At 50.7% G+C, this 11,124-nt stretch overlaps 1 protein-coding gene across 1 annotated transcript; it reads right to left on the reverse strand.

Moving 5' to 3' along the window:
* Positions 1 to 6,875: 6,875 nt before the first annotated feature.
* CITED2 (Cbp/p300 interacting transactivator with Glu/Asp rich carboxy-terminal domain 2) lies at positions 6,876 to 10,438 on the reverse strand. The gene is made up of 2 exons (XM_075035849.1): positions 9,546 to 10,438; positions 6,876 to 8,892 (listed from the first exon to the last, which is right to left on the reverse strand). The coding sequence occupies exon 2, from the start codon at positions 8,883 to 8,885 to the stop codon at positions 8,160 to 8,162; it is 726 nt and encodes a 241-aa protein (XP_074891950.1). The 5' UTR covers positions 8,886 to 8,892; positions 9,546 to 10,438; the 3' UTR covers positions 6,876 to 8,159.
* Positions 10,439 to 11,124: the final 686 nt, after the last annotated feature.

An 11,124-nucleotide genomic window follows, 5' to 3' on the forward strand; every position in this document is an offset into this window, starting at 1 on the left:
CCAAGCAGTTACTTAGGTCAGAACTAGACCCAGAGCACCATTGACCTAGATTCTGATGATTAATCTTATCTAGGAAAATCACAGGTGGATAATAATATTAATTCCAGTTTATCTTCACAATTTATAAATCAAGATTGCTGCCTTTTGAAAGCTAACCATAAAAAAACCCAACAAAATGGAGAATGGACCTCCTGAATTTGGCTTACACGCCAGGTCTTTTCTTGTTTTGCCTTATCTCTAATCAAAGCAATGAGGATACCATTCAGGGCAAAGCTGTTATGTATAGAAAGAACTAAAGAGATCTGAAGGCGAGGCAAAGAAGCAAAGTATTCTTCCTTTCTTCCTTAGGCCAAATTACTAACTGAGAGTTCAGCTTTGGAATTTAGACGTGCTTTGCTTCACTGGTTTCTGTGAAGCCAACCTCCTCTTAAACACAGTCCTTGGAATAGAGCCTCGGGGAAAAACGCACAACCAAACCCAGGTCCCCTAGTAGAGGACTCCATTGCTTGCGATATCTACATGTAAAATGAACAATGTCAAAAAAGACTCCTGGACTAGAAGTTCTGGACTAGAGGAACCAGAGTAAAGAGTCGCTGTGCATATTAACCTAATTTTTGGGATGGCATTGTGGAATTGCCGAGATGTAATTCTTGCATGAGGTAAAGGCTCTACTCCATAAGCATCCATCACTGTTCACTCTGACTACCTCTCATTCGGTTAGAACGTATACAATAAATCAAATTAGAAGGCTGCTCTTTTAAAGATTTTAATCAATAAGAAAGGCAAGGCTTCAGCTACACCTAGTGGGCAAGCTCTCAGTACTGCAGCCTTTCTGCAGCCGTTTATCTGTCATGTGAAGTTCCTCCTGCTCTGTTTCAATACATAACCCATTAATTGAAACTAAGCACCTCCAAGTAAGTACCAACAATGTAAACAGCTCCTTTCAAAAATCTGTGTGATTATCTGCGCACTGCTGTCTTTCACGTAAAGCGCTTGATTAAAAGGTCGGGCAAGAGGACCCCGTCTCAAAAGGCGAGAGCTAAGAAAGAGAAGAAGCAGCAGCCATGCGATGGGACGGCTGGCTGCCCTGCAGCAGTCCCAATCTGTGAAGCCGGGGAAGGGGCGAGATGCCCGTCGGAGGTTGCTCTTGTCCTTATAGGGCAAAGTCACACACAAGGTGACTTGTGACAGACCAGCTGTCACCCTCCCCTACCATCCTGGGGCACGGCTGCAATAAACCACCGCCCCGGCTGACCGCGCATCCCAAAGCAAACACGCTACCGCCTCAAATGCTTGCAACGGCTTATTTTTGCCCTGATTAAACTGAAGTGAGGACATGAGAAAGCACAGGGCCTGTGGTGCTTCCTGGCCACCGAAAGAGAATCCCACCAGATGAGGCTGAGATACTGGATTACAGGAGATTTAAAAAGAGAGAAGGTGGTTTTTAGAAGCAGGACTGAGCACAGGCTTCAAGTCCATGTTTTGGCTACAGCAACTTCCAGCATGGTGGCTGACTGGGAATGGGACTGCTCCCTACTCGTCTTCCAGGAGCAAAGACATGGATCCCGTGTCCGTCCTCAAAGGCAGAGGACACAGGACTGCAGGCTTCATCGGCTCCATCCGACAGCAGCTTTGCTCACTTATCTCTGCCAGAGCAAATTCAGGTTTATGTTGTCAATAATGGTCTGTGAAGAAGATTAACACGTCACGTTTTCTCAAATTCTCCACTTCTCCAGTGCGCAATGTTGTGCCCCGTCAGACATGACAAGCAAAACCAAGCTGTCCCCATCACTCCACAGACAGACACCTCTTTATAGTTTGTGGGTTAGGGCTGATGGGTTTTCGGACCTATCCCTAAAACCTTCTCAGTGATGATCATAACTAATTCTTTTTTGCCTACTACTTAGAAAGGTTTTATATTAATCTCCGTACCTGTGTTCATACCTTGCCCTTCATCACCCTGTCAGATCACACGCTAGCCTTAGTGCAGCCTGCTGATAAACAACCCAGAACCAACCCAAAATATCACTATATAATGCTTATAATCCTATAAGCAACCCAAAATATAACTGTATAGCTTCTGTACAAAGCAGATGTGTGCAGAGGCTTGGTGTCATTTCCTATCATGGAAAATCCCAGGAATCCATTCCTGTCTTCAAATACATACTTTATTTCATACAAAGTTGATGGAGGACATATAGCTGTACAAGGTTTGTAAAGATAGTATCAATTATTAGACCAAATAATGTAGCTGGAAGAAAAGAGAGAAGATTTTGAGTAACAAGTCTTTAAATACTTATCCTGGCAGAGAGAGAGAGTGAAATCTGAAATTCTCTGTGTTCGTTCTGTTTGAATAGCAGCAGGTAAGACACTTTTGTAGACTTTCAGAAACTCCACCCTCTCCTGCGCAGTGCACTAGCGTTAGCTAAGCAGGCTGCAGTAGAAAACTCACAGTGCAATTGCTAGGAGGCTCGGGCAAAACTGCATGCAAATAGGTGCGCCTTCAGCATCTTACTGGGGTGAGCATCTGCTAAATATTTAGCTTTTGAGCTTAAGAAATGCTGTGTACTCACACTAGTAACTTCAGCCACGGTTTTAGGAGCGTGACTATTCTGAAAGTGTCTTTTATTTTACTTTATTGCTGCTAAAATAGGGAACATATTGCCAAATGAACACGCCAATAGACAGAGATAACAAAATGTCCCGGTGAAAGAAAAAGGTGAGAAGAGTGGTCAGCATTTTACGAAGCCTGATAAGCTGGAGAATCTTTTGTTTATTTTCAATATGGTAAATATGTTTCTTTCAAAATCTGTTTCAGGCTTGTGATCAAATTGACCCTCTGTAATTTTTTAAGAGAAGGAAGGGCACAGCAGATGGAGAGGGAGTGCAATACCTGATCCATCTCTATTAAAAAACTGGTGTTGCAAATTTCTTTCTAAAATGAGGCGAAGAGAGTAACAAGAGAGCCTACCACAACAGTGGCTCATCTGTTCAGTCATGTGAGGTATCTCATTATTGTTGCAGTTACTGAGACACGGCTTTATCCTGTGTGCGAGCACAATAGTGCCGCCATATTGAAATGTGTACATATATTTTCAGAAACTATGTAAAACACCTCCTCTGTACTGACAAAATGATGCACTTAGAATACATGAAACCCCGAGAAAATGCTGCTGCCTTGGGTTCCAAATTCCTTTGATTCCTCGTCTTAGTTTTACTGCACATGCAGTGTTATCTGACAAATATATTTGCCTAACTATCTAAAAAATACTTTGTCTTATCATTTAAACAGTGCCTGCCAATGTTACGTAGTCCTTGTTCACACTGCTATCCCTATGAGTGATGATACAGAAATAGACCAGGTTAAGGTCAGTGTGTGTAGCCCAGATCTGTAACATTGGCATTTCTTATTCCTGTCTGCGGTAGCCCCGCACGGAGTATTTTGGAAGAAATGAGGGCTTCAGAAAGGATAGTTGTACGGTCAGGGAGAAGAACTGCTTTTTCCAACTTAATTTCCCTCCCCTCCATGCCCACGCCCACCCTGATTTTGCTGACGTTTCTAATACGAGGGGCTATCAGTCCCTTGGGCACCAGCTCACAGCCAGGAGGGAGCGGAGACAGAGGGCGGGAGCGACAGGAGGCTCCTATACCAAGATGTTGATGCAGAAGCTACCCATGCCCTGAAGAAGTATTACGATGTGGCTCCACAGACACATGCCATGGCCTTTGGCCAAACACGAGTGATCTGCCGGGCTTCGTATCCAACTTATCTAGCAGATCAGGAGTGTGGAAAACATCTCCTAAGGGAAAAAGAGAAAAAAAAAAGCAAGCAAAAAAAGGAACAAATGAAAGGAACTCCGCAAATCCAGATGTTGGAATTTTCCAATCCCCCTAGCAAGACAAGATAAGCAGGGGATAATCCTCGTTTATATAACTTTTTTTTCCCCTTTTTTTTAGCAAAACCTGAGACCAACAGGCATGTTTTCACAAGGTTTGTTCGGTTCTTCTCTAAACCCCCGCCGAGAAATTTCGGGAGGCCCCGCACCCCTCGGGCCGCCGTGCCGTGCCGTGCCGTGCCCCGTGCCGGGGGTGCCGGGCAGCGCCGCCGCCCGCGGGCACCGCTGTCCCGCCGGACCCGCCGGGGCGCCTCGGGCAGGGCTGCGGCGAGGCCACACGGCCGGCTGCCCTCGCTGCGGGCCGTGCCCTCCCTCTCCCTCCCGCACGGCCCAAGGCCGCGGCGAGGACCGAGCTGCCCGGCTCGGGGGGCGGCTCCCGGCCCCGCGGGTCCCCTCCCCGCCGCCCCCCGCCTCCCCGCGCCCGGCGGCGGCTGCGCGGAGCCCGGCAGCGCCCGCGGGAGGGCGGCGGCAGGGAGGGCGGCCGCCCACGCGGGGGCGCCGTGGCGCCGCCGGCCGCTCCGCGCAGGTGGCTGCGGCAGCCGCCTCGGGAGCCGCGCCGGGCCGGGCCGGGCCGGGCCGGGAGCCGCGCCGGGAGTCCGGCCGGGCCGGGAGCGGGGCCGGGAGCGGGGCCGGGAGCCGCGCCGGGAGTCCGGCGGGGCCGGGAGCCGCGGCGGGACTCGGGCCGGGCCGGGCCGGGCCTCCCGCGGTGACCCCGGCCCCGGCGTGCAGGGGCGGAGCCCCGCCGGTGAGGGGGCAGCTGTCCCCCTGCGGCCTCCCGCCCCAGCGCCCACCCGTGACTCCTTTATTCCCGGGGGAAAAAAGGCAGAGGATTGCGTTAATCGGCACCTAATTTTCCGCCGAGCGTGTCTTGCGCGGTGGGGCGGCTTAGGGCTGATCTCCCTTCCAAATAAAGCAGCGCGTCTATTTATGGCCGTGGCTTAAAGAGGAGCAGATCTCATGTACCATGTTGGAAGTTCTTGAAAAACAGCCAAAGTACAGAGGTCAAGTTTCCTGTACCGAGAGCAACTTAATGGGACGCGAGACTGCAACGTCCTCCGTGAGGATCTGGCAGTAGCTGGAAAACTGGGTCGCTCTGCATTTTTCGCTAATCACTGAATCCAAATAATAAATTACTTCAGCGTATTTCTAAACAGTGTGGAGGCTAGAGAGGATCTACTTGAAGGCCTGTTACTGTTTCAGCCGTGGGAGCGTTGCCAAGGGGTTCACGTCGGGAGGATGAGGGTCAGACCCCCAATATTGCTTGGTGAATGATATTATGAATGAGAAAACAATGTAGTTGTGCTATCCACTGGGATCTGACTCTTCATTAGAAATTAAGGGACGAGGTAGGCAATATGATTGTTTTGCAGATTTCCCCAGGGTCTACTTTTAAGAAATCGTAAAACTCCTTGATGATGCCTTGCTCAAAGCCAGTGCTCTCAGTAGCTGCTGTTGTTTAGAGGCAGCAGCTCTCAGGAGTTTTACAAGGAGTCATACGCAAATAGACTCTACCAGCGTGCCCGTGAAACTGCCTATTCTTAGAAAAGCTTATATGGAAGGATTTAATGTTGACAGACTTAAGTAGTGATGTCTCAACTGTGAAGAATCTGTTGTTTAACCAACTTTATGAAGCAAAAGTACTCATCATTAAAGCGAGAGTATTCCCTTTTGTTTTAGGAGATAGTGGAGGCTTTAAACATCTATGCAATTTGGTATGCACATAATTTGATAGTCTGTTTTATAAGAAGTTGATTAGAATCAGGAAAATCACCCTCCCAAACTCTGGCAGAAGAGGGCAATGCAACGTGTGCAGATCAAACAGCCTTAAAATGGAAAAAGGATTTATATAGTGGCAAGCTGGGCAATGGCTCTTAAAACTACAGCTGTATTCTTCTAAACACTCTTTTACATTATTGGTGAGTTGGTAAGTTACAATTCACTGCCATTTAATGTTAAATTTACTGTCACAAAACATTAGCGATCACTGGCTGAAGCCAGAAGGTTGTTTTTTTAAATTCTTGGGTGCTGAGAGTTGTCTAAGAACAGGCTGTTACTACCTACAGAGAGCATTTTGTCGTCAGGTTTTCCCACAAGTGTACGCTTCCTTCTTTCTACTTTTCCTAATACTTTAATAGAAGCATTATTTTTCTTTTACATTCATAAAACATATTAGCTGCTTCATGTCTGTAAGGCAAAGAAGGCCAAGTATCACTTTTCTCACCAGCTGGGACAATTTCAGCAATAGTAATCAGTTTAATTTCCCAGCTTGATTCAAAACACTGCTATTTACACTCCCATTGCGTGGTGATATCCTCCCCTGTTTACGTGCCCAGGTTTAAAATTTAACTACATCCACCATGCTGTTTTTCTTCCTAATAAATTCAGAAGACGTGGCTGGAAAAGTAAGCAAAAAGAAAGCACGGTGGTATCACTCCTCTACCGAACTTGGGAAGCGTGGCTAAACGGGATTATGTGTTATTATTAGGGTCCTGATCCCACAGTCCTCACTGAAGTAGTAACTTGTGCGGGAGCTTTGCCAAAGGCTGAGTGGGGGCAGAAGGCTGCAACAGTTGGCAGTAAAGGAGAAAGATGTCAATTGCTTTATAATAATGGGCATTTTTCTCCCAAATATTTAAAGTAAAGCAGTATGGATTTGTCTCAGTGGCCTTAGTTGGTAGCAATTTCTGGAAGAGAGGGGTCAGAGATGTCCCACAGAGGAATATTTTAAGGGTATATGCCCCTTCTCCTAAGTCACTGGAAATGAAACACTATCGGTTCTGGTGGGACGCAGATCTGGATTGATGCAGCAATCTCCTGCATTAAAACCCTGTGAGGTGAGAGGGCCGGAACGACACCCACCACCACCCTCCCTTCCCAAGTTACAAATACTTGCACGTTAAGCTCTCGGTCTTTTTACATAGCTCTTCCAGGAGAGATAATAAATGTACAAAAGAACAAAGTCTACTATATAAATGAAAGCAGATTTATAAAATTACAAGTTTAATAGATAAATATAATAAATACTTTATGCATCATAACTCTGGACAACTACATTTAAAGCAAGTATGTTGGCAAGTCACAAAAAAGTTGCGCCTCGGCAACTTCGTTTTTCATAAAACCACACTGACAGGCATATTACAATGTTACGTATGAGGCTGTATGCTGTAAGTATGTTCAAATCCCGCTTACCTACCGAGTTCACCATGACATATATATGGGTGTAGTGTACTTTCTATTTTGGAATGTCTTTTTGCACACCAACACGGTTGTACAGATAGATGTTCTACTTACCAGGGACAGTGGGGAAGAGTTTTGAAGAAAAATACTGGTAAATGACTTCTAGAAAAACTAAAGCATTTCTTAACTTTTTATTGACATTGGCAAATTAAAATAGAATAAATTAACAATATTTTCTCAAAAAAATGTTTTGTACAAAAATACTGTCAAAATTTCCTGAAAAGCTTTCAACACAGTAGTATCTTTTCATGTACTGAATAAACTATATTAGCACAGTGTCAAAATGCTGAAGACAGAAACAAAATAAAAAAAAAAAATCTGTGAAATGTTTGCCACTAGTCAACATTCCATCCACACCATATTATTGTCTGTACATATGGGGGAGGGGGAATGGGTAGCAGACTTAAGTAACAGTATTACTTTTCCTGATCTGGAAAGGTTTGGCCCACATCTGTTCAGCTTCCAGTTTAGCGTATTCAAGGAAAAAAAAAAAAAATTATTAGTCTGCACTGCAATGCATAGTTAAAAATTAAGCAAGATGGCAGCATTTGTGCAGTAGTATCTGCCCTTCAAAGTTCATGCAACCAACTAATGCAATTTTTTTTTTCCCTGTTCACTCAAAATTTGAATGCAGTTCAAGTCATTGGAAATTATCGTTTACAAAATCCACAAGATTAAGCAATTTGCCAAGATTAATATCTAACAGTTCAGCACTGTGGGAATTATGGGCACGTTACTGCGAGGAAATGAAACGAGCGAGGAGGGAAGGGGGGGCCCAACATAAAAAGGCAGAGTTCGCTAGAAATTATTACTACGGGAGGGGACGTGAATGTCAAGGCTACAAAAAAGTGGCAGCGATTTAAGGAGAAAGAAAAAAAAAGAAAAAAAAGAAAGAATTTATACAAGCGCATAGTTGACTCTGCTTTCCAGATTCTCACCTTTTCAAGCCCTGAAAAGTGAGACACCGTGTCTAGGGGAATGTTTTCATTCGCACCGATAGAAAGTCCTTTGTTTGTTTTAAATGAATCAGCAGCTCACCCTGCTGGGCTGCTGTTTGCAAACGAAGTCTGTCATGAAGTCAAACTCGTTCTGTCCCAACCACAGCTCGGGAAGCTCCTTGATGCGATCCAGCCCCATTTCGATGACTAAGGACATGAGGACCTCCTCGTCGATGAAGTCAGTGTCTATGACATTGGGCGGCAGCATTGCCGCGGGGACGTGGGGGACGGCGGGCGGCAAGCCGCTGCCGCCGCCGCCGCCGCCGTGCTTGGGGTTGCAGTCCCTGAAATGCTGCTGGCTGCTGCCGTTCAGCGGGTGGCTGCCGGGGTGCAAGTCCGGCATGTAGTGGCTGTGGGGGTAGGGGTGGTGGCTGAAGTACTGGTTGTTCAGCTTCTGGAGCTGCATGCTGGCGCTCAGCTGCCCTCCCGGGCTGGCGACGGGGGGGGCCATGAACTGGGAGCCGCTGAAGCGGGCGGGGGGCGGCATGCTGCCGGCCGGGTGCCCTCCGCTCACGCTCGCCGGCCCCATGGCGTGCCTCACCCCGCCGCTCGCGTTCATATTCCCAGCTCCGTAATGTATATGGTCGCCCATCAGGGCGCTGAAGGCGTGCTGCTGCGGCGGCTGCTGCTGCTGGTGGTGGTGGTGCGGGGCGGGAAACTGCCCCATGCCCATCCGATGCGCGGGGTGGTGGTGGAGCCCGCCGGAGCCGTCGGGGAATCGCCCGTGGTTCATGGCCATCATGTGGTCTGCCATCGCCCACCTGGAAAGTTAGCGTGGGAATACGTTAGGAAAAGGCGCCCTCGGACATCCAGCCGCCCTCGCCCGGACCGGCTGCATCTGCCCGGCCCTGGCAGGAGCCACTTCGCCGGTCCCGCCGTCCTCTCTTTCCCGGGGGGAGGGAGGGAGGGAGGGAGGGAGGCGGGCGGAAAAACCGAGCCCAAATCTCCTACCGCGGCTCCGCCGTGGAGTACAAAGGGAAAAAATAAAAGCGGAGCCTGCGGTACGAAAATCCCAGTCCCCTCCGCTAATCCGGCGAGCAACACACACGCCTCCCCGCTCCAACTTGTGCATACCTATCAGCGGAAAGTGTTGCATACGGCAACAGCCGCCTCCTCCCCGCACGTTCCAAAGGCGCCGAGCCCCCCGGCTTCGCCAGGGAAGGCAGCGGATTTCCACGGCGCTCTCGCTAACTTGCGGGGAACGAGCAAAGAATTGGGAAGTCCCACCTAGCCGCTGTCAGCAACTTTTGGAATTGAGTCCCAATTATTTCGGCAAAAATACAGGAATGCACGCGTAAGGAGGTGAAGCCAGGCAGCTGAGGAACACCTTTCCTCGCGTGTTTCAACAGTCCCGTTTTTCCTGTTGCACACAAAAGGGACACCCGGCACCAGCTACGAGAACCGCCGCACTCACCTCCCGGCTTCTTTCTTCTTCTGCTTCAAAGGTGGCGGTGAAATCAGTCAGTAAAAGTCACCCAGCATAGAGTGGGCTTCCCCGGCTCCCTCCTCGGCGCTTACGTGACGGTGCTGTGATCGCTGCCGCAGCCCCGGAGCTGTTTTTCACTCCTCTGCGAGGCTCATCGGCACTTGCCAACAATGAGCTGTGTTTCTTACCCAGCTTTGGCCACAGCTAATATAGGATTTCAGAAGGGAGGAGCAAAACCCTTACAGGCAACCAGAAGTAAAACCTGGAGCAAGCGAGGGGAAAAAAAAAAAAAAAAAAAAAAACCAGAAAGGGGAAAAAAAACCAACCACCCAACACCCGGCGCGCACACGCACAGGGGCACACGCGCGGAGGGAGACACGCGGGAAGGGGCCAGGCGGCTCTGCAAGGCATCCAGGCACCCCGCTCCCCCCGGCTGGGCGACACGTGTGTCCGTGGGTCGCTCGCGCCCGGCTCCGCGCCTCCCCCGGGAACAAAGCGGGGCTCCGCGGCGGGGCGGCAGGGAGCGAGCGGCCCCCCGCGCACCCCGCCGCCGCTCACCCGCCTCCGGAGCGGCCACGGCGGAGGGAGCCGCCCGCCGCCCACGGCCCCGGCCGGCCCCGCGCCCGGGCATCGCCGGGCTCCCTCGCGCCCCGTCCGCTCGTGTCGCTGCAGCGCGGCGGCCGCGGACACGCAGGGCGGGGGGGGGGTGAGCGGTGGGCGCGCCGGCAGCGCTGCCTGGGCAGGGCGAGGTCCCGACCCCCCGGTCCCGCCGCGGTGCAGGTGCCCGGCCCCCCCGGTGTGAGTCCCCCGGACCTGCGTGGGCGCCCCCGGGGCCGGCCCCTCTCCCGGAGGCGAGATCCGAGATCCACCTTTTTCCACAGACACGGGCGCTGCGTGCGGGAGGTGTGTGTGTGGGTGCCGACACACTCTCCCCCCCGCCCCCCTCCTTCCATCCCTCGTGTTTGCCCCACAGCCACCCGCTGTGTGCAGGGCGAGTGCCCACCCACTCTTGCCCTTGGCCGGCTTGGTGGGCTTTATTAGCGTTATTTATGATTGTTTTTCTTGGAATGGCAAAGAAGAACAGAACATGCGGCGCGCGGGTGGGTACACGCTTTGCAAAGGTGACCACCCTGGGGGGGGCAGGTCCCCTATCGGTCCCCCCTGGCCGGCAGCACCCTGCCTTGCAGCACCACCCCGGCAGGGCCACGCGTGTGCACCCCCCCCCACCCCCCCGAGACCAGCGCTGCTGCCTCCTGCTCCAGATCATGGGCAGCCGTGCTGAAGTAGCTGGGAATCGCTGGATGGTGGCCTATTTTCAACAGTGCCTTCACCTGGATTTCTGCTCCCCCTCTCAGCTTTCCCCCTTTCAGCTGCCCACAGGCACACCGAGGGGGCAGCAGTAGGCAGGATACCCTCCCTGGACACAAGGAATTGTGTGCTCCTCTTTTGAGGTCAAAGTGGCCATCATGTAGGCTGAGATGGGGTTCCTGCTCCTCCATGCACTCCACAAGGACACAGCGGTGCAGGAGGTCCTCCCTGGGGAGGCACAGGCAAGGGCAAATGGGAT

The sequence above is a fragment of the Buteo buteo genome, chromosome 9 (assembly GCF_964188355.1).
Source record: "Buteo buteo chromosome 9, bButBut1.hap1.1, whole genome shotgun sequence".
NCBI lineage: Eukaryota > Metazoa > Chordata > Aves > Accipitriformes > Accipitridae > Buteo > Buteo buteo.

What these genes read in the sequence shown, in the direction of transcription:
- CITED2 (XM_075035849.1), bottom strand. Translation starts at nt 8,885, where the DNA reads ATGGCAGACCACATGATGGCCATGAACCACGGGCGATTCCCCGACGGC.